Source organism: Anoplopoma fimbria, chromosome 20, assembly GCF_027596085.1.
Source record: "Anoplopoma fimbria isolate UVic2021 breed Golden Eagle Sablefish chromosome 20, Afim_UVic_2022, whole genome shotgun sequence".
Classification (NCBI taxonomy): Eukaryota; Metazoa; Chordata; class Actinopteri; order Perciformes; family Anoplopomatidae; genus Anoplopoma; species Anoplopoma fimbria.
Window position 1 is genome coordinate 15,199,101 of NC_072468.1, and position 24,214 is coordinate 15,223,314.

Sequence of the window (24,214 nt, forward strand, 5' to 3'; positions counted from 1 at the left end):
TGGAGGCAGAGCCCACATAAATGCACTATTTGACTTTCTCCCCTCAGACGGCGCACATAAACAAACCCGCGTTACAACTCCACACTTTGCAAAGCACACATCAGCACTGACACACTCACGGGAACGGACGCAGACACACTCCTTATATCCGGGAGTTTTAATTTTTTAAAATTTTTCCGTTTAATGTTTTTTTCTACTTTAAGTAAGAAGAAGAAGAAGAAACTTTTTGTCGCCGATGCATCCTGATCCTGTGCAATAATAGGGCTACCTTTATATATATTTTTTCTCTCCATTATTTCGACTCTTGGTGATTATTCTGGATGGAAATGGGATACTTCATGCGAGGTTATTACCACATGTAAAGACGGAACCGCTACGGCAAACCAGTGAGTAAACTCTGAATGAATGAGTCTGATATTCTACCGCATGTAGACTACTTGTTAGATTGCCGATACACAACACATATTAACTCTCAGCTGTGTGTACGCATGTTTATAATAGGCTACCTTATTTATATATATATGTCATTTTGAATCTTTACTCTTTTATCATCATCTGTGTCTGGTCGGTCCAACTGTGTGCGTCTAACCTGTTGATATGTCAAACTCCAATACGCCGCTTATATCGTGTGTGTGTGTGTGTGTGTGTGTGTGTGTGTGTGTGTGTGTGTGTGTGTGTGTGTGTGTGTGTGTGTGTGTGTGTGTGTGTGTGTGTGTGTGTGTGGTGTCTACAAATGGCAAAAATGAAGCTGAATTTTTATTCAATTTACGCTGGAAAGGGTATCATATTCCTTCTGGTTGTCATGGGAATGAGATGCCTTTCACTCACTCACACCATGAATAGTGGAGTCAGACTCACTGATGTATCATAATGGTCTGAGTGGTGAATAGTCTAACCTACATTCAGGAGCTGAGAGAGTGGAGTGTTAAAGCTCTTTGATTTCACGCCATGTGTGGGGTTTTTTTTCCCATTTCTTTTTTCATTATGTTGGATTTTCTAAGGGGTTGTGTTGTTTATGAGTTTACGTGGCGTGTTGTGGGATACGGGTTAGTGTGTATGTACAATGTCACTGATAGGCCATGAGTACTAGAGTAGGCTAATGTTTCACAAATGAAACCTTTTACAGCAAATGTATTCTCAACCATGATTTGCTTTTAGGATTAAAGCTCCACAAACAGTCATGTAGTGTGAGCTGTCCCCCTGACTGGTGGCCAATCGCGAAGATCAGCCTTGTCACTGTGTGCTGTCTCTGTGAGGACACGGCCTCTCCTGCCATTGATCAGAGATAAAATACCCTTAGCTGTTCACCATAAAGCCACATCAAATTTCTGAAGCCCTCTGTGAAGTGTTTCCTAGAAGCATCTGATGGCAACACAGCTACTGTATCCTATAGCAGAAGTAAAGCTCAGTGATAATCGTATAATGTGTGATAAGAAACAACCACTGCTGAATTAAGGTCGTTTTCTGGAGGTTTCTTTTAATCTTTTTTTCTTTCACACACTCAGGTTTACGCACGCACGCAACCGCGCACTGGGAGACTTCTGACAGTCTCCCTCTCAGGACAGATTTACAGTACTCACATATCTCTCTGGTCTCTCCTTTATGTCCTCTCTTTTCTCTGTCTCTGTTTGCTGGAAGCCTCGCGCTGTCCAGGGTTATTGGTGCGAGGGGCTACCGGGGGCTACCGGCGCTCCGGGGCGCGTGCTTTGCAGCTCTTATGCCGTTCTCTTGGTTACCGGTGCGCGCAGGGCCAGAGCCCCACCGACCGGCTCGGCCTGAGAAGAAAGCGAGAAGGGATCCGTTTGCTCATTTAGAGAAAAAAAAAACTGACCGAATGTCTCACTTTGCCGAATTTGTTTTGTCTTTTACGTTTTTTTTAACTGAACATTTTATTTTCACTATCTTAACCCTTCACAAAGGCTGTGATAACAGAACGTTCACGCCCGGTTAAGCCTCCAACTTCATACGCTTATGAAAGAATGAGACTATGTTGGCTTATATGAAAGAGTATCTTATTTCTGAAACTGCCATAGCCAAATAGCTTTATTGGCGTAAAGTTTTGTTTTTTTCCTGCACTCAAATAGTGCCACACAGAATTTAGTAATGGCTTAAGTGTTCCAAATCAACCCTAATCAAATGAGTATTATACAGCCTGAGTTGTTTGTTTACACTGGTTCGTATTTTCTTTATTTAAACACATTTGCCGACTGTGTGAAGCTTTGCATTTTTATGAAAGTCATACGTTTCCCCCTCAGAATTGGTCTATAAGAGTTTGAAGAAAAAGTGACTATTATCTAAAAAAACCAGGTAGACGAGTTTGATTTGTTGACACAAAGATAGGAGGTGACAGCAGGCCGCAGGTGCCTGTAGCGCTGAGAGTCGGTGGAGATGCATAGTAGGAGATCGAGTGGTCTCTCGACTTGACCGTAATCCCAGAGGGTCTGTGTGTGTTGGCAGAGAGGGAGCGTGTGGATATAAGTGAGTGTGTGGCAGAAAGGGGGCGCTCTGTGCCTTGAAATCTGGCGGCCACGGTGCGCTCTGCTGCAGTGAGGGAGTTGGAGGCGCACGGCGCAGAGGAGTCCACTGGTTGGGTTTCAGGTCCGAGTCATACATGTCTAGATTTCTCTCTGCATCTGGATGAACCCTGAGCAGGCGAACACGGTGGTGATCAGATATAAGAAATTCGATGGCCTGGAGGCACTGGCAAAGACGGCTTTTATAAAAGTTGTCACTTTTCTAGGTGTGTAGCCTATTTGTAGAAGTTTTGCACAGTTTTAGCCCGGTTGAATTAGTCTTTTGTAGCGCAAAATTATTATTATAATAATAATAGAGCTCAGCGCAGTCTTCGAAACCTGTCGCCCACGTAAGTGTAAGTATTGAAATGAGCTAAAAGTCCTCAGTTGTGGTTCATAATATTCTCTTTGTAGCACAGATCCAGTGGCATACTTAATGCCAAAGTTGGTCTTTTCATTTGAATGTGCACATCTTTCTTTTACTTTGGCTTCCGAATGGATTTACATGGATGATTGCAAGGATTTACCGTTTAGGCGTTCTGGCATCTTGCTCCGATGTGCGCACAGAAGTTTGCATGCTTTTTCATCTTTCTGCTTCTTGTCATCCGATTCCTTAGATTATTTGTTTACTGTTTTTTGTTTTTTTTGCAAATAGTTTTCTTCTATTTAAGCGTAAAATCAAATTGTGGCTTATTTTCTAACATTGTAAGCAATATTTATCTGTGTTTTAAATGTTTTGAGGTGGTAAGAATGTTCTGAAGTCCGATCTCTTTGAAGAAATGTGCCAAATGAAGTTTATGAAGTAATGAAGTTCCTTATCGGAAAAATAGTAAACATCGTTTAGCCAAATGTGATACAATTTTAGAATGCTGCCTCACGATGATCACTGAGTAAAAATGACGGTACCTACCGTTTTATTCAGCGTGCTGCCACATCACTGGCGGTAACCGAGACATCTCTCCTCCAGACACAGGTTCGGAAGAGCGCGCACAGCCGAGCTCGGAGCACCGGCGACCGGACACACCCTTTGCGTCGCCCGCCGAATCCTCCCCGTTCCACAAGCCCTATCCCGGCCGCAGCCACGCCAGCCCTCAATCCCGGACACTCAGCACCATTCAGCGCGAAGCTCTTTCACCAGGTAAATGCCCCAGTCCTTCATTTACAGTTTCATCAATGCTTTTTCTTTCTTTCTTTCTTTCTTTCTTTCTTTCTTTCTTTCTTTCTTTCTTTCTTTCTTTCTTGCTTTCACTTGTCTTCACATAATCTCTTTTCTTAGCTGATGCGTAAATGCAACTGTTGTGGTTTAGGTCTGATATTGTGCTCCTATTGTGGTGTGATTGGTGTCTAGTTATGTTTTAGTGTATACTTGTCTGAAAAAAATGCACAACACACCCCGAAAAGTATATTGTCAATTGTGAAGGGTTAAATCAGAGTGTAAGTGTATAATAGGTTGCAGTTTTAGCTTCTGGTTTTAAAATTCAAAAGCAAATCCCCCAAAAAATTATGAACATTCTTGTGATCTTTTCTTCGTGCGCGAGAGTGTCATCTCATGTACCCTTGTGTATGTGAGTAATTGTGTGTCGGCTGGCAAATGTTGACTGAACTGTCATTTCATTTATTCGACAAAAAGACTTGTGAGACTAAACACACCTGAATCCAGAATCTGGGGGCGTATCACATTTGTCACATACATCGATCCTCCTTAGACAATATTTGTTGTACTGTTTCAGTCACATACATGTTTAATTTAGGCCTACTATTTTTATCCTGGTCAGATAATAATATTAAATCTTCACATACTAAAATTGCTGTCCTGAATAAATTGAAAACATGATAAAACCTTTAAGTAATAGGCTTAAATATAGATATTTAACATATAGTCAGTGGTGGTGTAAGTGTGTTTTTGTGTGGGCCTGTCTATAAAAATCACTTCACTCATTGTGTTAGGCCACTGAATTTAGTTCAATCAATTTATCTCATAACTCACTGACAAAAAAAAAATGTGTCTTTGTATTTATGTCTGCAACTTCATGTTTTTATTTGTTAGATCTATGGCATTCTGACAATGAACAAGCACGCTCAGTTATTGGAACAGCTGCAGTTTGTCCAGTTGAAATGCACACCTCGAGGTTAGAAACTGTTTCCCTTCACCTCACTTTGCTGCACCACTTGTGTCTGATTCTGCTTGGGTTGTCTGTCCTCTTGCTTGTGCGCGCGCACACACACACACACACACACACACACACACACACACACACACACACACACACACACACACACACACACACACACACACACATACCTGCTTGCATAGGCTAATAAAGACAGTCTGAGGGTAGTGTTGGAGTGTAGGTTTCCTACAAGTTAACTTTAGTGGCATGAAAATAAAGATGCTCCACGGATACAATTCTATTTGTATTGTTGGTTATGTGTGAGAGGTGCATGCTTGTGAGTGTGTGTGTGTGTGTGTGTTGTGTGTGTGTGTGTGTGTGAGAGTTACTGAGTGAAAGCTACACCCACCACCAAATGTAAAGCACCAAAGAGGATGAGATGTTTGCAGACACTAGTGGTTTTACAGGTTCTTCTAAGGATAAGGGCTCATGTTATCGGCAAAATGAGTGTATGCAGGTTCATGTTGACATCTTGGACATCATTACTGATAAAACATGTGTGTGTGTGTGTGTGTGTGTGTGTGTGTGTGTGTGTGTGTGTGTGTGTGTGTGTGTGTGTGTGTGTGTGTGTGTGTGTGTGTACCTTTATGTGTGTATGAATAAACAAGTCATCAAAAGCATCTTTCCTCACCTGATACACACAAAGACAAACATCACAATCAATACAGTTTGAAGTATCTGTCAAGTTGATGGCCTGTATATTGGCGTATATTTGTTTTACTAAATTTCTCAGCCTCTGTCTTTTTGTCTTTCGTTTCTTCTCAGGCATGTAAACTGAACATTTAAAATGATGTGTGCATTTAGCTGCTGATAAAATGATGCATTTGACAGGTGTTATAAGTCTTGAACACATGCACACAAACATACACTTAAGCCCAACACTTAAATGAGGCTTGTCCTTCTGAAATAACATAGATGGCCACAAAGTTCACCACTGTACTCTCCTCCACTCACGGTTTGATTCCTTCCTCTGATGCCTCTTATCAGTTGCAAAAGTAAATTAGGTAAAGCCCAGAAAGGTCCCCTGATGTTGTGTGTTTTTCCAAGTGGGTTGAAGAGCTGGTCACTAAAAAAAAAAAAGAATGATGTCAAGCACACGTAGGTTTAAAGCTTGACTCATATCCTCAATTAAAAAAAAATATTGCAGCTTAACGTTCCCATTGAGACATAGTGTAGGTTTGTCTGCACATGCTGTGTCTGCTATACTCAATAGTTTATTTTTAATATAAAAAGGTTTAATATTAGGCTGAGATTCTTTGAAAATAAATTTCAGGATTATTATAACCAGTTTTAAGAGGTCAGCTCTTTTGTGACCCTTTTGTCTCCTTGTTATAAGAACCACAGAAATAATAAATAAATAAATAAGAGAATGAATAAATAACTAAATCGATGAGTGTCCCTTTTTTCTTTAATTAACGCTTTGAGTCATCCTTTTCTTCTTCGAAACCCCAGAGCCAAAACGCATGCTGCCCCTCCGGAATAATTTAATTGTGTTAGAGCAGCTAAAAATAATGTGTCACTCAGTCTTCTTTCGCCATGATTAACATTCGTGCAGTGTAGGCTATTAGCCATGTATGGCCGCAAACTAAAAGTTGTAGGCTATTTTCAAATGTATTATTATTAGCCTATTAGTAGACGTTAGTTGGCCAATAAAAAAAGGGGAAAACGGAGGATGGGGGTTATTTTATTATAAAAGGATTGAAACTTCTTTTTTATGGACAACAGGAATAATTTTTTTTTTTAAAAAGCCGGTTATTTCCTGACAGAGCCTTAGTGCGTCGGTTAGATTGAGGTATTTGTGAGTGCTATAACAACAGCAGGACCCGATGTGTCCCGTATTTGACTAGACAAACATGACGTGAGTTGAACGAGGGCTATTACGGCAGAGCGCGCGCATGCTGGGCGTCAATGGGAGCTGCGCTGTGTTGACAGTTCCCTGCTCAGGAGCGACGAGCAAACACCACAAAACCCTGGCTGCGCTGACACTTATGACGGATTAGCCCACACACACACACACACACACACACACACACACACACACACACACACACACACACACACACACACACACACACACACACACACACACTCATCAGGCACGCAAACAGTTGTGGAGAGTATTACGTAAGGTTCTTGATAAGAAAATACCTTATAGTCCACGAACACACACACACACACACACACACACACACACACACACACACACACACACACACACACACACACACACACACACACACACAAATTATGAGGTGGTGGCCTGCTGCTGTGACGGAATTAAATCAAGGGGAAAAACTCAAGACATACCGACTGGCGTCTGTTGCAGTTAAAGGAAATATTTGAGTCTGTGTGTGTGTGTGTGTGTGTGTGTGTGTGTGTGTGTGTGTGTGTGTGTGTGTGTGTGTGTGTGTGTGTGTGTGTGTGTGTGTGTGTGTGTGTGTGTGTGTGTGTGTGTGTGTGTGTGTGTGTGTTTGTATATGTGTGTGTGTGTGTGTGTGTTTGTGTGTGTGTGTGTGTGTTGTGTGTGTGTGTGTGTGTGTGTGTGTGTGTGTGTGTGTGTGTGTGTGTGTGTGTGCGTGTGTGTGTGTGTATTTGCATTTGTGTGTTGGTTGTGCAGCAAGCATCTAGCACCATCATGGGGTTCCATTATTATTTAATGTTATCTCATCTGCTTTGCCATCTGACTAACCAGAGTACACCCACCCACACAACCACACACACGTGCATCACAAACCTTGGTTGCAGATACTTCAGCATTTCAGTCTGTGGAGTGGATTGGATCTTTGCTTTGACAGCTTTGCCTCAGAGTTGGGCACCAATGAACCTCAGCTCATCTAACTGAACTAACTGTGAGATAATGTGTGTGTGTGTGTGTGTGTGTGTGTGTGTGTGTGTGTGTGTGTGTGTGTGTGTGTGTGTGTGTGTGTGTGTGTGTGTGTGTGTGTGTGTGTGTGTGCATGCTCCAAATGTTTCTACTTATTCAGCGAGGTGTAAGAAGTGTTAAAGCAGGAAATTGAGCAAATGGCAGTAAATGGAAAGATTTTCATAATCCTTGAAAGGTGCATTCAGAAAACTTGTATAACATTGTGAAATCTCTGACACCTCAAGAGCTGAAAACAACTGCCTGTTCCAATAAAGCTGTGCAGAAATTGTTAGATGTGCACTGTTTAAAATTGGAACCCTGTTTAGCACCTTGCATGTGTCTGCTTTCATCCCATAGATCTACTGAAGGGCTGTTCCTATATTGTGTTCTGTGGGATATCTCCCTCTTGATGTCCTGCTTTTCTGTTTCAATCAGTGGTTAACTAATGTGTAATTTCCTCACTGGCTAGTTGTCGCCGTACAGCTGTACTAACACCCATAAAATGCTTTTGATTGAAAACTTTTTTTTAACACATGTAGTCTGATGTGCCACGCAGCTCTAACCTATGTGTGTCCTCTGTTTCCCTGGCAGACATGCCCTGTGTGCAGGCTCAGTACGGGCCCGCCCCTCCAGGCTCAGCCTACTCTGGCCAGTCCTTCAGTTACCAGGGCGACAGCTACAGCTCTGACCTCATGACCCCTGACTACACCAAGCTGGACCTGGGTGGTGGTGAGATCTCTGCCGCCGCCACCACCTCCCTACCCAGCTTCAATGTCTTTGTGGAGGGGAGCTACGAGCCCAAGTCCTCCTGCCTCTACCAGATGCCCACACACAGGCCCATCAAAAAGGAGGAGGAGAGCTATCCCACTGCTCCGCCACTGGAGGCAATGTCCTCCTCCACCATGTACTTTAAACAATCTCCCCCGTCCACCCCCACAACCCCGTCCCTGCCACCCCAGCCTGGCACCTCCTTCCTGTGGGAGGAGCACCCCCTGGCCCCTCCTTCGCACCCCCACTCTCTGGGCTCCAGCCTGGAAACGGGCCCCCTGAAGTCGCCCCGTTTTCAGCACTTCTACCAGCACTCGCCTCCCCACAGTGGCGGCAGCGTCGGCGGTTACGAGAGCCTGGGTGGAGGACTGGTTCGCACCTCCTCCTCTTCCTCCTCCTCCTCCTCCTCTGTCTCCCATCCTCACTGTCCACCCCTGGAGCAGCCCATGTACCAGCTGCACCGCGGGGCCGGGGGCAGCAGCCTCGCCTTCCGCTCCCTGGCTCTTGGGCCCTGTGGCCCACTACTAGGAGACAGCCTGCCGTCGCCTCCTCCCCGTGGCCCCCAAGGAGAGGGTACCTGTGCGGTGTGTGGGGACAATGCAGCCTGCCAGCACTACGGCGTACGCACTTGTGAGGGCTGCAAGGGCTTCTTCAAGGTAAAAACCCAAAAAGCAAGCATGTAATTTAGGAGTGCAGCTCTAAAAAAAAAGAAAGAGGCCTCATCTAAGCTTAAAACTACAACAGTGCTTATGTCCATTTATGGAGTTACTACTTTTCTTCTTTATATTTCTAAAAGTATTTAAAGTACCCACTCCTCTTGTTCCTCTGTGGCTTCAGTCCCACCAACAGACACAACCAGATAGACACACTCACATTCACAGCTAACATTCCAACTTAAAAATATCACCCAGTATCTGTGAAGTAGCTGCAAACTGACTGACGTGTTTGATTTGAAAACATGTTTATTGCGTCTGCCTCGCTCCCACTCTGCGCTCGTCTCTGCACTCTCTAAATCGTCTTTAGAGTCATCATGAAAGCACAACACACCCACAGGGGCTGTCTCTCCCGGCAACCAAGTGGGCAACTTGCGTGTATGCATAGTCTGTGTGTGTGTGTGTGTGTGTGTTGCTGTGTTTGCTTGTGTTACATGAGAACACAGGATGATAAAAACACAAATACTCTCACTCAGACAAACCATGTTATGAGTCCAGTGGAAAAGGAATCCTCCTTTAAATCTAAGTTTTCCTTTCAGTGTGTTTGTAGTGAATCAGTGGCCACGAAATTGACCACATTTCACTGACATATTACTAAGGACGATATGAGTCAGTTTGAAATTTGCTCCGTCAAATTATTCAATCTTACACTTCTCAGCTAGCTGTCTCACATCCTATGTCACCGCATACGTGCTCATACACACAACTCATAGTTAAACATCAACAAGAGACGATTTTTAGTCATACAGTTTTTATTTTATTTTCCCCGTTTCAGTCATAAAACGGAATAGACATAAAAACAAACTTCTCCAACACGTGAATGTGGTGCACTACCTCGTTCAAATAACAGCAAACTCACTTTCAGTCACTGAAGTTATTTCTTTGCACATTTTTTTTAATTATAACATTTTCTGGCACCCTTGTTAAGCATTGTATTGGCTGCATGAGACAAGAGGCAGCAAGAAGAAGGGTGCAAACACAGAGGTAATTGAATAATGCCTCTGGTAGGTGGAAATGAATTATCCTTCTTTTCAATTAGTTTCACAATTTGTTTTTATTTAGTAATTAATGAAAGCAGCGTCTGGTGGCAGCAGGCCACAGGCTGTCTGCTTGCTGCAGCGCTCAGCAGCCACACAGCCTGTCAAACCTCACTATGTTTCCTTTGCAGACACATGCAGATGCAACCAACCATGCACACACAACACATCCACACAGCAACATGTTCGTACAATACAGCAGAAACTGAAACGTTCCTTTCAAAACCTGCTCTTTTTTCATATTCATATTATCAGGCACATTACCTCCATTATCCTCATGGTTTTATTGTCCCCTAAAAATAATATTCTGATTATATTTAATTATCCCTGAATGGTTATTACACATTAAACCATGGTAGAGGCTTGCTGTAATTTGTTGTTATTTCATTAGTGCAATTTGAAGCACATGTTCACTGTGAATTAATTTTAGCTCTTAAACAAATAGTTGGTTTTTTTCCTGTATTTATTATTTTTGGCAGAATAATGTGGTCCATTCACTGGTTTACATTAATTAAGTAAACCTATTCAGAATTAGATTTTTTGGAATTAAAAAATAGATCTCAGCTGTTAGTATTATACATACATTATGCTGGAAACAAAATAATGCTATTAAAAGGTGACCTGTTTTGTGCACCAACTGTCCTAACTAGTGAGTTACTTTAGTTGTGCTTTTATCAGTCGAAACACACGAACAGCTCAGCTCATTGCACATAATTATTATTTTCCAGCGCCCGCACAGCATGCAAGTCATGAAAAGGTGGCAGTCTAGTGGTGAAAGAAGACTGAAAATCAAAATGCACAAAACTCTATTGCTTAAATGGATATAAGTTCAACATTGAATTAATTCAGGAAATGCAACCACTTAAACACCCACACAAAAACAGACATATCTATGTGTAGGGGAATTACTTTGAATCAGATTTTAAAAGTTAAGTACATTTTTTGCAATAAAGAAAACAATAAAATCCGCTCAGAGATACCTACACATAATTATTTAACTAGAAACCACCCTTTGACTTCCTCTACAGACAGAGAGAGAGAGAGAGATTGCCCCTGATTAAAGAAGCCGAGGATTGGAGGGGAAAGAGGCGACAGAGGGAGGAGAAGGGGGAGCAAAGTCCCTAAAGGCTTTTAATTTAAGCTCAGGCTATTAGCACGTTACATGTCAAGAATCTGCCTCTGCATGCCTCCATCCAGCCCCCTCAACACCCACAGCATGTGAGCTTCTGTAAGCGTGTGTGTTTGAAAATGTGCTTTCAGTGCAAATAACTAATTTTTCAACGTTTCACTTGAATTAAGTCCTTGTCCACACAAACATTATTGCCAGCCTAAAATTTCAGTTTCTGATACCAAGCAAATTTTAAATGAGTCATTTCTTGCCCTCAAAGTTACATTCAGCCACTAACATTGGAGTGAATACCAAGACAGCTGAGATGAATTGAACTAGAACAATATATAAGCCACACTCTCAGAAACACACTCTCACACACACACACACACACACACACATACACACACTATAGGCTGGCTTAAATAGGTACGCAATGTACAGAGCACAAGAAGGATCAACAGATTTGCTAACCATATTGAGATAATTTGATCTGACTATCAGGGACTAGTAAATTACAGTGTATTAGCTCTGATATGTGATGTCTCTGCTCTGAGACGCCAGTCTTGTCCCACGCTGCTTATTAGAAAGCAAGGTCACAAGAGCCACAAACACAAACACACACACACACACACACACACACACACACACACACACACACACACACACACACACACACACACACACAGAGCAGTGGAGAGGGACAGGAGACATGCCTGCTCATGAGAGCTTAATTTATCAGAACCTTAATTGATCATTTCAAATCCATGCTTTTATTAGAACCAGCTTTATCAGAAATTAGGCCCTGAGGTCACTGAGGGGAAGAACTTACCCCTCAACCAACCCCCAGGGTAAAACCAGTTTACACCACTTTCACATGAACCCACAATCCGCTGCAGAAAAAGAATCTCTTATTGCAAAGCTTGAAGAAAAAAGAATCAGCTATTCCCTTAAAATCCAAACCTCAAAATATCATCCCACACAAAAAGTAGAACTCAAGCATGTTAATTAGATTTTTGCTGATGGACCACATGTGCTGTGACGGTGTCTTTAAACTTTGTGTTGTAAAGGTGTAAATAAATGTGAGACATGCAGCTTTATGTTTAGTTCGGTCTCCCACTAAACGGATGCTATTTTCCCTAAACAACATTAATGACCATAACTAACTTATCCCCGCGCGCACGGGTCACTGACCATTGAAGGGATGAGAGGGATTCATTCAGAGCGATCTGCGATGCCATGGCAACGGCTCTCATCCGGCGCTGGCGCCCATTACGCGCCAGTTCCGCACTCGCGCCGGAGCATATGGAATAATTGGTGTGTTATTGGTCTCCCGGGGGCACGGGCATGTGTGGCGCGAGGGGTTCCTAATTGGATTTATTTGTTTTGATGTGTTTTAGAGGCGTTAGAGAAGAGGAGAAGCTGCGACACTTTCCGTGTTCCGTTTGTTTCATTTGGAGTTTGTTCTGGTGCTGTGTTCTCTGAGTGGACTACCGGAGTCACAGCACGACAGAGTATAAATGTAAACACTTTGCAAATGACGGTGTAATTATGGTGTAATTGTTATCGTATCGTATCCAAAGACGTCTGTAAAGACTCATCGGATGCCACAGAGTTACACAAGCACTGATAGTATATATATATATATATATATATATATATATATATATATATATATATATATATATATATATATATATGTGGTTTGTTTAAATTAAGAATAAATACCAAACTGCGCACTTCTCCTGCATTATCACACTGCCCTATAATTGGCGAAATGAAGAAACTGTAGCCGGTGTCTAACTGTGAACATGCCTCTGATTCTGCTGATGGGAGCCTTCATTGGGTCATTAGAGCACTCATCCTACCTGAGAGCAGTTGACTTTGTCTTTAACTCCATTCCAATTCGCACGGGATCAGCCCATTGGTGCGCGCGAGCACCGAGCGAACACGCATTCACCAGGCTACTCTGTTAATACTGTCTTTCACCCACGCGCGGGAGCTCACCCGGACCCCACGTGGCCCGTTTCTGATTTCATTTTAATAAGGTCAGTAATAATCGCGCGAGCCAGCCGAGGAGAAAACAGCTCCCACGGGGCCCATCGAGAGAGGCGCGAGGCCCCGGAGGTGCCGAGAGCTGACCCACGAGCTTCACAAACAATCTGATCACGGAGCCCTTACGGCCGCTGCCCCCCCCCCCCCCGGAGTCTCTCGGGACCCGCCTAGGCACGCAACGCGCACGGTCCCCATTGTCAACTCCAGCGCTAATAAAATTGCCCCTCCTGCAGGCGAGGCTTGTTGGAAAATTAATTTTATCTAATTATACTGATGTCAACGCCGCCTTTCAGAGCGTAATTAAAATCTGACCTGCGAGCTTCTGCTTCCATTCTTTGATGGGGAAGGGGAAAAAAACTGAAATTGAATTAAACAAATCAAATATTAGGTGCCTGATTGTGTTTGGAGGCTGATTATCGGAATGTCTGTTTCTTCTCTCTCCAGCGCACCGTGCAGAAAAACGCCAAGTATGTGTGTCTGGCCAGTAAGAACTGTCCTGTGGACAAGAGGAGACGCAACCGCTGCCAGTACTGCCGCTTTCAGAAGTGTCTGAGTGTCGGCATGGTGAAGGAAGGTAAGAGACACAAAGTGACCCACCTGGAACCCACTTTCTGAACAGACAAGCACACACACACACACACACACACACACACACACACACACACACACACACACACACACACACACACACACACACACACCATAGTGCAACACAAGTCTGACCTCCAGTTCCATGGTCATCATCATGGTGTCTGCAATCAGGGTTTAATAGGCCGGTAATGACATGGCTTGTGGCAGCATCACACACATCCATGGAACCGTAACTTTTCCTCTTTCTAGTGGAGAGACAAAGTAGAATATACATTATACCAATAAGTGCCCATCACCTTTTAAACTCTTCAACCCAGATGATTTTAAAGATTTAAAAGGGACACAAAGGTGCTAAAACATTCTCACACGTTCTCTCCATTTGTGTCATCACATCAGATATAGCTGACTGTTGCTGCACAACAACAAAATGTTTTGCTGATGTGAAGCGTGGCAGTCACACTGTCCTCATTTCTCACTTGTTTCACACATAGACAAAAGCTCTCCTGAATGCAAACAAACCTAAACACGCTTCTCTGTCTCGTTAACACACGTGCAGTCCGTAGAGCAGCTCCACTGCCATCTGCTGGCTAGTGGCCTCCTGTGTTGGGATTGTGGGAAGGTTGGAGAGCTCCTGAGAAAAAAGCCTCAGTCATAATTCTACCCCTATAAAATAGTGATGACGAGCCAGTTAGAGAATAGAAGTTCTTGTTGTGCATGTTGCATGAATTTAACCAGATTCAACCGAACAACCCCTTCATTATTGCCTGTTGTCTACTCTCCATATTTTCTTCACAGTGGTTCGTACTGATAGCTTGAAGGGGCGCAGAGGCCGTCTGCCTTCCAAACCAAAGAGCCCTCTGCAGACAGAAGCATCTCCTCCGTCTCCACCCCTCAGCTTGCTCTCTGCTCTGCTCAGGGCTTATTCCCACTGCACGCCCCGTGACCTCGACTACAGCCAGGTACCCCAACAGCCCTTTTTTCATTTTAGTCTAAGAAAATGCGTTTCAGTGAGAAATTTGTTTTGTTGATGAGTTTATTCAGTCCCTTATCTCTCTCTCTCTCTCTCCACAGTTCAGTGCTGCCGACCCTCCCTCCTCCTCCTCAGATGCCGAGCACATCCAGCTCTTCTACAGGCTGCTCACCATCTCGATGGAGACCACACGATGCTGGGCTGAACGGCTTCCCGGGTTCTCCGAGCTTCAGCGTGATGATCAGAACCTGCTCATTGACTCTGCCTTCCTGGAACTGTTTGTCCTGCGATTGGCTCACAGGTAAGAAAGGGAAGCCTGTTTGGTGCCAGAACAAAAAGATTGGAGATGACAACTTTAGCACATTTATTTTCACTTCTTAAACACGTACGTAAGTCTCCATCCATATCTGCACATCTAAAACTTCTTCCACAAGATTTTAAATACACCTACGACTTTGTCCTGAAATGAACAGTCAGTTATATCAGTCATATCCTTTACCATTACAGTACAATGTGTAACTGTGCTGGCAAAGCCGTGTGCTGCTGCTGCAGTGCATATCCAGAGTAGGAGGAGTGGAGCTGAGTAATCGCCATTTGAACCAAATTATGAATGGAGTCTTTAGCTATGACAGCAGCTACACCCACAGAGTTCCGCTCCGCTCGTCTGATATCTGACGCACAGAGAGCTCTGTGTGTGTTCTGCGGGCTAAAACTGTGCTAACATTGTGAACTGTGAATTGACAGGATCAATTCTATCTAAGAGCTAGTCAGCTGAGAAACTGAAAGGGGCTGTTATAGAAGGAAATACATATTCAATTCAGCTGACTGAAATAAAAAAAAAGGGAATCGACTTGATTTACCTCATATGTCCAGTGGTGTGTGTGTGTGTGTGTGTGTGTGTGTGTGTGTGTGTGTGTGTGTGTGTGTGTGTGTGTGTGTGTGTGTGTGTGTGTGTGTGTGTGTGTGTGTGTGTGTGAGCATGTGTGTGTCTGGCTCGTGGATACCTGTGGTGCCATTATGACGGCCTTTGCCCGTCTTTGCCTCAGAATCACCCCGGGTTACCAGCCTGTTCTCGTAAGGCATGTGGCTGGTTAAATTTATGGGGAGGACGGGGGTTGGGCTACAAGCTCATCCCTTTGTCTGCGCTGTCGTCTAGTGCAGAAAACCAACACAGTCACACAATCAAGCACACTTACTCACACACACTCACGCACACTGATGATGTAGAATCCCGACTTTCTCTCCTCCTACCAGTGCAGGTCCAGGTGCAGGGTGGGTAGAGGATGGGGGGTGGCATCACAGTCCCAGCAGGAGGGGGCTCAGGCTGGGACTTTGACTCACGCTAAATAGTGGACTCATAGGGGCCTCTATCAAAAAACACACACACACACACACATGCTCACACACACATGCTCATCTCCCCATCAGCCAAACTCCCACGGCACAGAGGAAAACACACACAAACACAGCACTGTCTTACTTTGTCTGTCTTCCGTGAGAGCAAAGGATGCGGTCCACGCTCCCATCTCATTGTTGACGCAGCCTTACATTGACCCTGTGCTGAACTCAGATGCCTTGCAGACCCCCGCGCAAGCGTATGTCTCTAGGCTTGTGAGTGTGTGTGAGTGTGAGTGTGAGTGTGTGTGCGTGTGCGTGTGTGCTCGGTGTGTGTAGAGTAAATTTGCTCCACTTTTCTGGGTCGGCATTGCCGTAAGCACCCCGTTACCAAACAGTTTCTGTGGTTATTGGTTGATTACCGTGGTGACAGTGTAGTCAGGAGTGAGTGGAATGTGTGGAAGACATCCAGCTGTGTGTGTGTGAGTGTGTGCGTGTGTGTGTGTGTGTGTGTGTGTGTGTGTGTGTGTGTGTGTGTGTGTGTGTGTGTGTGTGTGTGTGTGTGTGTGTGTGTGTGTGTGTTTGTGTGCATCTGCCTGGCTGCTTGTTTGCCAGCCCGTCTGCGTAATATTGCTCATGTGCTACTAGCAGTTCAAATAGTATTTAGTAACTCTTGGTAGTAGCTCAGTGTACCAGAGGGGGATTTACTTAATCAGGGCAATTATGACCGTATCAGCATGGACTAAACACACATTTATAGGGAGTTGGCATCATATTCTATTGTATTCCACAGTTTATGATACTTAACATAATTTAATAATTTGTAGTAAAAGATTAAAATATATTCTACCTTGCCAACATCTATCTGTCAATTCATCATTTTTTTTTTGGTCAAAAAGCCTGTTTCACAAACACAAAACCATTTTAAGAAATTCCAAATATGCACATTATTTATGCAAAACCTGATGGAAATTTGTACTATTACAATAACAATAATAATGATGCAACCATTTGGATAATTTAAAACCACTAATGTAATGGGCAGATCAGAAATACACCATCACTTTTAGACTCTATAGTTTGCATTAGACAAGCCATTTAAGGGGGAATTTAAAGGATTTGACGAAGTTCCAGGGGTCAAAATACTACGACCAATACCATAAAAAACGTAATCAGAGGTCAAGAAATTCAGCTTCTTTCCTAAGCAACAGGTGATGAGCATCTCCCATTCTGTCACTTAAAATCTCTCCCAACACCTGCATCCCTCCCTTCTTCTTGTTCAAATTCTCCCCTTTACTCTGAGTTGTTTCTCCCCTCTCCCTCCCCTCTCCACAGGTCATGGGTGAACATTTTGGCCCTTACTACTAGTTCTGATCTTATTGTGTGTATTTTTGACTGTATGATTGACTAAACTGCCGATGTTCAAGAGCATCTGTGTGCATGTGTTCTGCTGAGGGTGGGTGGAGTCCCTTTTTTAAACTGCAGTAAGGATAATTAGACATAAATGGTATTTTGTCCGCTTCTCATAACTACTAAACCAATGTTTATATGCGGGTTGTAATTTGAGGCTTCCCCTCTTTCCCCCCATCCCCCCTGTCTTTCAGTCTTTTTTTCTCTCATCTATCAGCTGTTTTCCAAGCACACACTTTCTGCTCTTGTCCTGTTTTCGTGAGATCTTCCAACAAAACACTTTTCTGGCTCTCTGAAGAAAGCCACTCTCTTCATTTAGGCACTAATAAAGGCTAGTCATAGGCCTCCCTCATTCACTGCTTGTACTCTTTCCCTCTCTGCTCGATGGTAAAGGAGTGGGATGTTGTGTGTCGTGAGTAACTGATGGCTAAGTACGCCTGAGAAGCCTTTTCATTTCCTCATTAAGGCTTTGTGTTTCCACTGCACACCACAAACCGGGCACATTAAAGCCAAAGCAGTTTACCTATCTACAAATACACACACACACAGCCCTCTGCCCTAACCCCCTCACCCCACCCTGCCAGAAGGAAACACAGGAATGTTTTAAAATGCTATAATTTGGAAAGCACAACTTAATCAGCTGCATGCCTGTGTTTGATGTGTGTCCCGTTTGTGTGTGAGTGCGCATACTGCCAGGTTTTCTCATCGTTTATTGTAATTGTTTCCTTGCCCCAGTATCTCAAGCCATATTTACAATACATGAGGGAAAATGCAGCGTTTAATTGGAAAAGAGATCTAACCAGATCTCTTCATCTGCTTTTTCCACTCTGTGTCTCAGGTCGATGCTGTCAGAGGATAAACTAGTGTTCTGTAATGGCTTGGTGCTGCACAGGTTCCAGTGTCTTCGTGGGTTTGGAGAGTGGCTGGACTCCATCCGGGACTTCTCCACCCATCTCCAGAGCCTAAACTTGGACGCCTCCGCCTTCGCCTCCCTGGCCGCCCTCGTACTGCTCACAGGTAAAAACACAAGCCAGTGACTTTCAAAACCCAAAATCACCATCAGGAGCAAATTAAATAGAAAAAGATGCAGCAGAAATGAGGTTGACAAAAAAAGCAGCCTGTTTTCAAAGTCAGCTGCCCCTCTCCATGTTCCACAAACAAACATCATACATACATTCATACAAGCTGCTCATTCTTAAATATATGGATACAAATCCACACACACCTTTCCTTTATCCAGAGCTTTGCCTGTGGGTGATTGAAAGTGACAGTGATCAGGTGGATACATCCACTAACGTCACACATACGCTCAAAGACACACATGTGCAATGCTTGTTCTAACACATCTCTGCCTGAAACAAGAACCCGATACCCGGGAGCACCTGCTGCACCTGCCACACACCTGGCCCTCTAATCAGAGTGCATGTGTGATAAATGGAGGGATAGTCAAAGCTCATTCTGCAGGCACACGTCTGAAGACGACAGAAGAGACAAGAATTTAGTGATCAGTAAAGTACATTTAAAATAGTCAATTGCAAATGTAGCCAAAGGTGACAGAGGAGGCCTCTGCAATTAAGTGTTCACATTTAATTTTTCTACACTTTCACTGCAGAGTCAGACACCATATATATAAGTGTGTAATGGGTAAAACACCCCTCCCCCCTACGCTCATCTTCCTTACCTCACCCTGCCCCCGCCACCTCCTCCTCTTCCTCCACCTTCTCTTCCTCCGTCTAAGCCCTCCAACCCCATCCTCACTCTCTGGGGGAGCACTTAACTCTGTGCCTGATCGACCAGCCCACCGTGGAGCACAGCTCTGGAATGGCGTCTGCGCTGTTCTCAGTGGCTCTCTGCCACCTCGGTAAAGCACACAGTGCACTGCCACGACAGAGCCGCCAGAGCCACCAGGCGATCGACCGCTTCAGAGTGGCCTCTGCAGAAAGGCAGTCATCGATCCCTCCCCGGGAGTTTGCTACATAGAGAAAGAATGGATAGGGAAAGAGAGGGAAGCGAGAGTGTGTGAGAGGTCTGAAAGCTGCTGTGAAAGGAAGGCTGGAGTGACTCTGTGGCAGCAAACACAGAACAAACAAAAGAGTCACATAAACAAACAATAAATAAGCTTCAGATAATGGATACCTCAAAGTGAGGCTGGTCTTAGTGACAGCCTCCCTGCAGACTGGCTTGTGTGTGTGTGTGTGTGTGTGTGTGTGTGTGTGTGTGTGTGTGTGTGTGTGTGTGTGTGTGTGTGTGTGTGTGTGTGTGTGTGTGTGTGTGTGTGTGTGTGTGTGTGTGTGTGTGTGTGTGTTTGGGGGCTGGACACCCTGTTCTCTGCAGAATGAGTTAGTGTCACATTAAGCCGGGTACGGGTGCCACAGGAGTTGCTATGGGCAGCAGTGTGTGTGTGTGTGTGTGTGTGCGAGTGTGTTTCTAATTTCATTTGGCTGCTCACAGGGCCGAATAATCAGCTAATTGTTGAGCACTTTTGTTTCTGTCAATGTCTTAAATTGCAGGGATAACTTGTGTGTTTGTGTGTGTTCAAATGTTTGAATTGGCTATATATATATATATATATATATATATATATGGTGTCTATGTGTGTGAGTGTTGGTGTGTGTGTACACAGTGTACAGGGGGCTTATTAGGTTAGCCTTCGTATTGATCCGTAGTGAGTGAGATAAGTTAAGGCCTGTTAAGCACATTAGCTATACCGGCTAATGAGGTGGAATTCAATATAAAAGAAGATGTAGCTAACGCTCTGTCAGCCTAATGAGCTCAGATGTATGATTGTTTTTTTTTTTCAACGGATGCAATTTTTGCTAATTAAGGTGTTCTTTTCCTAATGTCTCTGTCTGTCCATCAACAGAGCAAGTCCCAGGTCTGAAGGACTCAAAGCGGGTTGAGGAGCTGCAGAACAGAGTGATATGTTGTCTCAGAGACCACCTGGGTGGCAGCCTTGCTTCCTCCTCATCCAAGGCCGCGCCCCCTCTGAGTCGTATTCTGGGTTTAAGGGCGGAGCTCCGTTCTCAGAGGACCCAGGGCCTTCAACGAATCTTCTACCTGAAGCTGGAGGACCTGGTACAGCCCCCTCCTTTGATTGACAGGTTCCTGGACACTCTGCCCTACTGACGGCCGGGCTGATCACACGGAGAAATAACCCACGTCACGTTCTGTTCAGGCCCCCCACCCCTCAAGAAGCACGCACACACATTCAGAGAGACTCTCACTCCACTCTGACTGATGCAGAGCAGAGAGCCAATCAAATGCTTTTCACTCAACAAGACAACCAACTTAACACTTTTCACCAGATTTAAAGACAATTACTCAAATGCTTTACCACTTTTTATTTGATCCTCCTGTTTTTCTCATGTGGGGGAGGATGACAAGGCTGAGATGGACAACAGAAAAATGACTTTTTACTGTCCTCTCGCCGTCTGGTTGGAAACTCATCCAGCAAAAAAAGAAAGAAGGTTTATGAGTACTGTTTATCTGTGTTTTGGCGTGACTCATCCAGTATGATTACTTCTTTTAGTAGATATCGAACGGGTGGTGTCACTGTGTTCGAATGTTTTCATAGCTGAAGATGTCCCAGTGAAACACAAGTCGCTGTGTGTTCTACATCCTCCTGCTGAAAGAAGGAAGGGGGCGTTTTCATACTGAAAATGTGCTGAAATGTCAGAGGTCAGACAGCGTAAGCGTAGACACAGATATTTCATAAACACAAGGAAGTGGCTGTTGAGTTGGGCTCTTGATTCCAAGTGCAATTTCTTAAGTGCTATCTCACCACAAAACAAAGAGGTGGAGAAGTAATGGTTTAATTTCAAACTCTAAATTATTTTAATACAAATACTTGTCCTCTACTGTCAGTAGCTGAACGAAAGAGAGACAGTCCATGCCTGGCTTTAGACAGCAGAGGAGATACTGTGCACTAACGATTGATGACTGAGTCACCCAGACTTGAACTTGCTCTAGTATGTTTTTTTTAATTAACTCATTTTTAAATCATAGGTCGAGTAGAAGTATGGACAATGAACATGGACAGAAATTATTGGCTTTTGAAGCACTTACACCCCGACAAGGGCTAGAAGCACAGACACACACCCTACCTGCTTCCCTGGAGGACGGGGGGAGTCGGGAAGAGGAGGGTGCTCGACAGATAGCTGTATGTCCAAGGGTGAAACATTCCGCAGTCATGCCCTTTTTCTATTTGTTTCTATTGTGGAGGCCGTGTGAGAGTGTGGAGGACATGGTTGCATACTGTCTTTGTGTGTACGCTTAGAGAAGCCAGGATCATATGCATGGTGTGTTATAAGCTGTCAAGAGCTGCCATAGCCTGTCAAAACGGCTCGACCTGTGTTTGTGTCTCAGACTGTGGCTCTATGGGGATCTCCCAGGGCCTCCACCACCCACTCACACTCACGGCAGCAGTTTGAAATATGAAAAAAGCAAATTATATAGATATAAATATAAATATATATATATATACAAAACTAATATTTTGAAGTGTTTTTAGCTTTTTCAAATATTGTGGTACGAGTTGTGCATTGTTTTTGAAGAAGAGAAACAAAAAAGAAAAAAAGTTGCTGTTTTTCAATGTCCCTCTTTGGTTTGAGTTTCCTGTTTGATTATTTTTTTTCTTTCTCTTTGGTTCACTGGATTTTCTGTTCAGCACTTTGAAATCATAAACTAGTTCTGATTATTCTGCCTGACTGCGTCCTGTGTTTTGATTTTGTATTTAATCATATGACTTTCACACAAAATGCAAAAAAAATGCAAACATGGAAGTGTTTCAAGACTTTTTAAAAGTAAACAAAAGGCCAAAATTGAGCTGATTGTATTCTGAATACGAGTGTCTGTCTGGTCAGACACAAAAGCCTCTTGACAGGTAAAAGGCCTGCCTCTCCCCCAAGGGACCCTTGGGCTTTCACAGAGAGTAGAGGGGGATTAGGAGAGTGAGAAGGGGGAGGAAGAGGGAAGCGGGGACAGCTTCATGTTAGCATGAGGTCCAGATCAGCCTCCAGCCTCGTTAAACACCATCGATCGCCACGGTGACATTTCCCAGCACATGCCATCTATACTGTCACTGCCATCACTCACTCGTCCTCCTGTGCAACAGCACCAGAACTAACACACACACACACACACACACACACACACACACACACACACACACACACACACACACACACACACACACACACACACACACACACTTTGTCTCTCAGACAGCCAGGTGATTGATAGTAACTGTGGTAGTGAAATTGTGAACAGCTCCTCTAACTCTGGGGTGGGGGGGGGGGGCACCAGAGTAAAGTTCAGAGTGAGTATTCAAGTGTGTGGTGCACCATTTTTGTCTTGCTCCACTTCAAATCTATGATGTGACACCACAAAACATACATTTCCCAAGACATTTGTCCCTACCTAATTTTTCCCTACCTAATAAATACAATTCTAGAATTTTTAGGAACTAAAAACCTTAAACGCTTTTAAATAACAAGCAGGAAGCACACTCAAACATTATTTGTCTGTGTTTCGTGTCCGACAAGAATCTGTCGCTCCTGTCTTGAATCGTGAAGTCTATGTGTTTTTACTCAGCAAGCACAAAAAGACCATCCACACTAGTTATGCAGTGGTGTGAGTGTGGTTGTGTGCACTTGTGTGCTGTGTGTGTGCAAATGAATATCCTATATCTACGATGGCGACATCTCTGAGTGACAAGTAAATAAACACAAGCACGAAGCCGAGAGCTTTGCTTGAAGCTTGAAACACACGCTCAAGCTTGCAAGTGAGCACACAGAAACACATACACACAGTGAGCTGTCAGTCTTGTGGCCAATCGATCAGTTCTGACAGATAGCAGATACCCCCAGAGTCTTAATTAGAGGTCCCATTAGAACATACACACACACACACACACACACACACACACACACAAATACATATGCACATGCACACACAAATGCAACTTTTATCCTAATCCATTTAGAAATGTAAAATGACCCCTTTACGACTGATGATATCAAAATGTGTTCATGTGAAAAGAGACCTGCAGGTTTATAAAAACATACAGTAGGTTGTGATCTGAATGGGTCCTTTTCATAGAGGATATGTGGTGTAAACAATAATATGAATGACGACTGAATTCCATTTAGGTGCTTCAGTTACAGGGTCCTGGTTTTGTGCATGCTGGCTCACTGTCACACTGTCACGGCTCGATGGAACACTTGAATAAAGCAAAGGCACCTTTAATGTTAGTAACACCTGTGCTTTTCCTGCAAGTCAAGATGTCCGCTGTGAAAAAGGTCCATATCCACTGAGCCATCAGGATGTGCCGATCACAAAAACAGTAAGATGCAGGAGGTAAGAAGTGAACGGAGCTCCCTGCTGGCCTTCTCTCCTGCTGTCAAACTTCCTGGATTAGACTGAAACGAATGGCACCTGAGTCCTCCTGAGCCTCACAGACACACACACACACACACACACACACACACACACACACACACACACACACACACACACACACACACTGACACCCACACACAAGGGCAAACACATGTATCAAAACATTTTTGATGATGTGCTATTTAGACTTTCACTGTCAGCATTGTTCTTTCCCCTCAGTCTGTGACTCTGGGAGTCCCCTGGAAGTGGACAGACAGACACACAAATACACGAACACACGC

General features: G+C 43.9%; 1 protein-coding gene across 1 annotated transcript; it reads left to right on the forward strand.

Annotated features, from left to right (window-relative positions):
* The first annotated feature begins 287 nt into the window (after nt 1–287).
* Nucleotides 288–22,235, forward strand: nr4a3 (nuclear receptor subfamily 4, group A, member 3). The gene is made up of 8 exons (XM_054621517.1): nt 288–386; nt 3,481–3,651; nt 8,139–8,971; nt 13,673–13,802; nt 14,615–14,778; nt 14,891–15,090; nt 18,373–18,551; nt 20,398–22,235. The coding sequence occupies exons 3-8, from the start codon at nt 8,141–8,143 to the stop codon at nt 20,658–20,660; spliced, it is 1,767 nt and encodes a 588-aa protein (XP_054477492.1). The 5' UTR covers nt 288–386; nt 3,481–3,651; nt 8,139–8,140; the 3' UTR covers nt 20,661–22,235.
* The last annotated feature ends 1,979 nt before the right edge of the window (nt 22,236–24,214 follow it).